General features: G+C 44.0%; 1 protein-coding gene across 1 annotated transcript in view; it reads left to right on the forward strand.

Moving 5' to 3' along the window:
• LOC103274839 (coagulation factor VIII-like) overlaps positions 1 to 5,317 on the forward strand; it is a gene marked incomplete at its 3' end in the record, with an annotated part of 111,613 nt that overhangs the window by 27,645 nt on the left and 78,651 nt on the right. The window contains exons 2-3 of the mRNA XM_008072261.2: positions 3,565 to 3,686; positions 4,008 to 4,130. Coding sequence (XP_008070452.1) covers positions 3,565 to 3,686; positions 4,008 to 4,130 — 245 coding nt within the window. The remainder of the gene's footprint in view (positions 1 to 3,564; positions 3,687 to 4,007; positions 4,131 to 5,317) is intronic.

Raw genomic sequence — 5,317 nt, forward strand, 5'->3', positions numbered from 1 at the left:
TGGTGGCCGGGAGCGGCCACTGCACTCCAGTCTGGGTGACAGAGTGAGACTCCAACTCAAAAAATAAATAAATAAATAAAGTGGGTCTCTTTATCTGATGCAATGTTATGTAAGATCAAATATTTCATGTGGCCCTGAATGGCGGTGCTTTCTGAGGCTTACCTCAGGATGGTTTCCTTGAGGAATAGTGACATATCGGGCTTAGCCTTGTTCTCTGTTGCTGGCAATTTGGACAATCACAGCTTCAGAAGCTAGATCAGCTTTGGTGGGTCCATGACATTGGGGTCATGCATAGCCTTTGCCATGGCTCCTCTATTTATACATTCATATTGCCAAAATTGGAGTGCCAATAACAAAGGCTGGAAAGCATCACCTGGTTAAGTCATTCATTCCACTTGGTTGTCTAATGCTGTTTCTGTGTTTGATGTGCTTTTCACATATTCGTTCTCTGATGATTGTCCTTTCCTTATGTAGAGCCAATTTCCTTCTATCTGAAGAATTTATTTGAATATTTCTTGCAAGACAAACCTACTGGCAACAAATTCCTTCCATTTTTGTTTATCAGAGAAAGTATTTCTCCTCCATATTTGTAGATTAACTTTTACAGGGTCCAAAATTCTAGGTTACTTGTTTTTTTCTCTTAACACTTCAATATTTCACTCCACTGTCTGCTTACTTGCATGATTTCCAATGAAAAATTGGATATCATTCTTATCTTTGCTCCTCTGTAGGTAAAGTACCCTCCTCCCCCAGGTTTCTTACACAATTTTTTATTTACCTTTCATTTTCAGAAGTTTGAATATGATACACCTAGGCACAGTTTTTTGTTTGTTTACTTGCATTTATCCTTCTTGGTAGTCTTTGAGCTTCCTGGATCTGTGGCTTTGTGTCTGACATTAATTTGGGGGAAATTCTAAGTCACTATTGCTTCAAAAACTTGCTTCTGTTCCTTTCTGCACTCTTGGTGTTTCTGTCATATGCATGTTATACCTTTTGGAGTTGTCCCACAGTTCTTGGATATTCAGGGACTTTTTTTTTTGAGTTGGAGTCTCACTCTGTCACCCAGACTGGAGTACAGTGGCATGCTCACGGCCACCGCAGCCTTGACCTGCTGGGCTCAGGCAATCGTTCCACATCAGCCAAGTAGCTGGAACCGCAGGCACATGCCACCATGTCCGGCTAATTTTTCTTGATTTACTGTAGTGATAAGGTCTCACCATGTTGCCCAGGCTGGTTTCGAACCCCTGGTCTCAGGCAGTCCTCTCATCTCGGCCTCCCAAAGTGCTGGGATTATAGGCATGAACCACCATGCCCGGCCGAAAGACATTTTAAATTTCTGTTTCTAAAAAAATTAGTGTTTTTTATCTCTAGCATTTCTTTTTTATTCTATCTTAGAACTTCCATCTCTCTGCTTACAATATACATCTGTTATTGCATGTTGTCTACTTTTTCCATTAAAGCCCTTACTTAGCGTATATATATATATTTTGAGTCGGAGTCTCACTCTGTCACCCAGGCTGAGTGCACTGGCCGCTCCTGTCCACTGCAGCCTCGACCTCCTGGGCTCCAGGGATCCTTCTGCTCAGCCATCCAAGTAGCCACTGAGCCCGATAGTATATGGTTTATAAGTGAATTAATGTACATCTATGGGGAGTGAATACTCAATTCTTAAAAAATTGATTGAAAGCCGGGCTCGGTGGCTCAGCCTGTAATCCCGTGCTTTGGGAGGCCGAGGTGAGTGGATTGCCTGAGCCTGCGGGTTCGAGACCCGCCTGGGCAACTTGGCGAGACCTCATCTCTACAATAAATCAAAAAATTGGCCGGGTGTGGTAGCGCACGCCTGTAGTTCCAGCTACTTGCAAGGCTGAGGCAGAAGGATCGCCTGGCCCAGCAGGTCGAGGCTGTGGTGGCCGGGATCGGCAACTGCACTCCAGTCTGGGTGACAGAGTGAGACTCCAACTCAAAAAAAAAAAAATTGATTGAGGTATGCAGACCAGGATCTACATATGAAAGCTTTCTCCCAGGGCAAGAGCTTTGTTTCTCCACATCAGCCTTGATTCCCCAAATGCCTGGTGCCTATATCCCTTGGGTTGTTGAAAAGATTCCAATTGGTAAAATCTAATGAGAGATAAAAGTTAGATGTCCAAAAGCACAAGTCAGGAAATGAGGCTCTTTATGGCATAGAAAAGCTGCAGAAGTGCTCCATGGAGTGCAAAAATGGTCAGCATATGAAAACCAGTGAGTGGAAGGAGTCATTTTCAAACACTTTGTGATTCCTACCATTTCATCTGGGGCCAGTGTCCCTTCTTCACTAGGGTTCACATTGGTCCTTTTGATTATTCAACCTAGATGAGGCACCACGATGTGCTGACCTAAGTTTGTCAGATAGGGAGAGAGGAAAATTTGGGAACCAGCCTTCACTTAAAGGAGTTTTAATAACTGAGGCAAAAATAGCACCTGGGGAACATTTAGATAATTAATTATATAATAGCATAATTTCTGATTCAGGAACTGATTCATGGATAAACGAGTAATTAGGATTATTTGGAAACAAGAATGAGCAGTAATGTAGGATTGATTCTGGGTTACCAGCTCCTGGCACTAGTGGGTTTTAATATACATAGTCTTCATGGAAAGGTAATTCCCTTTGTGGTATTTCTAGCATCCTAAAAAGGGAAGTATCCTTCTGCATACATATTGGCAAAATTTGAATACCAGATACTTAAATGTTGCCACCAGGTAGGGTGCGACGCAGCGCTGGTGAGTTCTTTGACTCACTACTGAAAATACGGCCAGAATAGTTTAAAACAGAATTTATTAGGAAGAGAAAGAGAAAAATATTTTTCTTTCAAGACATCTGCTTATGGCCTTTTTCCGGAACATGCATTTTGCCTTTGACAGAAGACTTGCTAGACTTTTAGGCATTAATATGTTAATTCAGGAGCTAAAAGGTGGTCTGATTATCATTTCTATACCTTGATGGGCTTTTCTTTGAGGAGCTGAGGGGGATGGGGTTAAGCCTTCACCTTCAACAGATAATGAGATAGGTTTTTAGTAATTATTATGCTAAACCATGAACTGAAAGGTTGGGCTGCCGCATTTCTACACCTTGACGAGCTTTTCCTTTTGAAGAGCTGAACGGCTGGGGTGGACTGGGTGGTCTTGTCAGAAGTGATAAGGAAAAAATGTCTGAACACCTCCTCTATTCCAAAACTGCTTACAAGAAATGTGTCTCTCTATGTGTAACCTACACTGACTATCCTGCCTCATGTCTTAGAGATGAAATTGAAGGATGCAGTAGTTATTGCTTTGGCAAAGGGTTTTTTTGGCTGATGAAGTATATGGGTATTGATTTTAGGACTCATTACATGGTACCTAACCTATCAGTTGACTTGTGAAAACAGTGTTTTGGCTTGATGGGTGTCAGGGATTCATATACAACTTCCAATTTGCCTTGTTAACAATAGAGAAGAAGGAGATGGAAGCATTACTTCCATCTGCTTTTTGAAATGGGTTCACAGGAGGGGAGACCAAAATAAATGACTATTTCCTTTCTTCACACAGATCTCCTCCTAAAGTGCCAAGATCCTTTCCACTCAACACTTCAGTCATGTACAAAAAGACTGTGTTTGTAGAGTTCACGGATCACCTTTTTAACATCGTCAAGCCCAGGCCACCCTGGATGGGTAATAAAAACAACGTTTGATGCTAATTATGCACTTGAGTATCTTATTTCCTAGCAAGGATTCCCCAATCTTGACGTTGCAGTTCAAGAGAACAGCTTCCAAAGAGAATGTTCCCCTTACTGCCACCTTCAGGGAAACACACTGTATTTTCTGTCTTTTTGCTGGGACTGCTTACCTCCACTTAGATGTTAAATATGTATGTAAATAAGATAGTAAGATGGCGCATTTTCTATTTTAGAATTTTTGCTGAGAATTATAGGTGACAGTTTTCCCGTATTCTAACAAGAAGCGTCAGCCTTGGTGGACATCTCATTCTTGCAGGTTTGTTGGGTCCTACCATCCGGGCTGAGGTTTATGACACAGTGATCATTACACTTAAGAACATGGCTTCGCATCCTGTCAGTCTTCATGCTGTTGGTGTATCCTACTGGAAAGCTTCCGAGGGTGAGTCAAATGCCCCCCTATTGTCCTCTCATCCTAGGGATAGAAGCGTGAGATGCATGTGCTCGGTGACGGTGGCCCACCTGGAATTGAATCCATTCTCTTAAATGCAAGTTTACTGAAAGATAATAATAACAACAGTAATAACAACTAACATATTGAACTCAAGCTTGCACAGCTAGTGAGTGATGGAATCAGGATTCCAACCTATGCTTATTTAACTCAACTACTGTGCTATAGTGAAAGGATTCATATAAATAATGTTGAATTTTTTTTGAGTTGGAGTCTCACTCTGTCACCCAGGCTGGAGGGCAGTGGCACACCTCTGGGCCACTGCAGCCTCAACCTGTTGGGCTCCGGCGATCCTTCCGCCTCAGCCTTCCAAGTAACTGGAACTATAGGTGCGCGCCACCACGCCCAGCTAAGCTTTGTTTTTTTGAGTCGGAGTCTCACTCTGTCGCCCAGACTGGAGTGCAGTGGCCGCTTCCAGCCACTGCATCCTCGCCTGCTGGGCTCCAGCGATCCTTCCACCTCAGCCTTCCGAGTAGCTGGAATTACAGGCATGCGCCACCACGCCCGGCTAATTTTTTGATTTCTTGTAGAGATGAGGTCTCGCCTGCCCAGGCGGGTCTCGAACCCGTGAACTTGGGCAATCCACTCACCTCAGCCTCCCAAAGGCGCGGGATTACAGGCTGAGCCACTGAGCCCGGCTGCTAAGTTTTGATTTATTGTAGAGATGAGGTCTCGCCAAGTTGCCCGGGTGGGTCTCGAACCCGTGGGCTCAGGAAATCCGCTCACCTCAGCCTCCCAAAGGCGCGAGATTACAGGCTGAGCCACCGAGCCCGGCTCTATTTATTTTTCTTAATGTGACTACTTGAAAATAAAAAAATTACATATGTGGCCCGGAGCGGTGTCTCAAGCCTGTAATCCCAGCACTTTGGGAGGCCGAGGGGAGAGGATTACCTGAACTCAGGGGTTCAAGACCAGGCTGGGCAACTTGGTGAGACTTTGTCTCTACAATAAATAAAAATAATAATAATAATAAGCCAAGCGTGGTAGAGCACGCCTATTATTGTAGTTCCAGCTACTTGGAAGGCTGGGATCGAAGGATCGCCAGAGACAAGCAGGTCAAGGTTGTGGTGGCCATGAGTGTGCCACTGCACTCCAGCCTGGGCGACAGAGTGAGACTC

This window comes from Carlito syrichta, unplaced genomic scaffold (assembly GCF_000164805.1).
Source record: "Carlito syrichta isolate Samal-C Ts95f unplaced genomic scaffold, Tarsius_syrichta-2.0.1 Scaffold314997, whole genome shotgun sequence".
Taxonomy (NCBI): domain Eukaryota; kingdom Metazoa; phylum Chordata; class Mammalia; order Primates; family Tarsiidae; genus Carlito; species Carlito syrichta.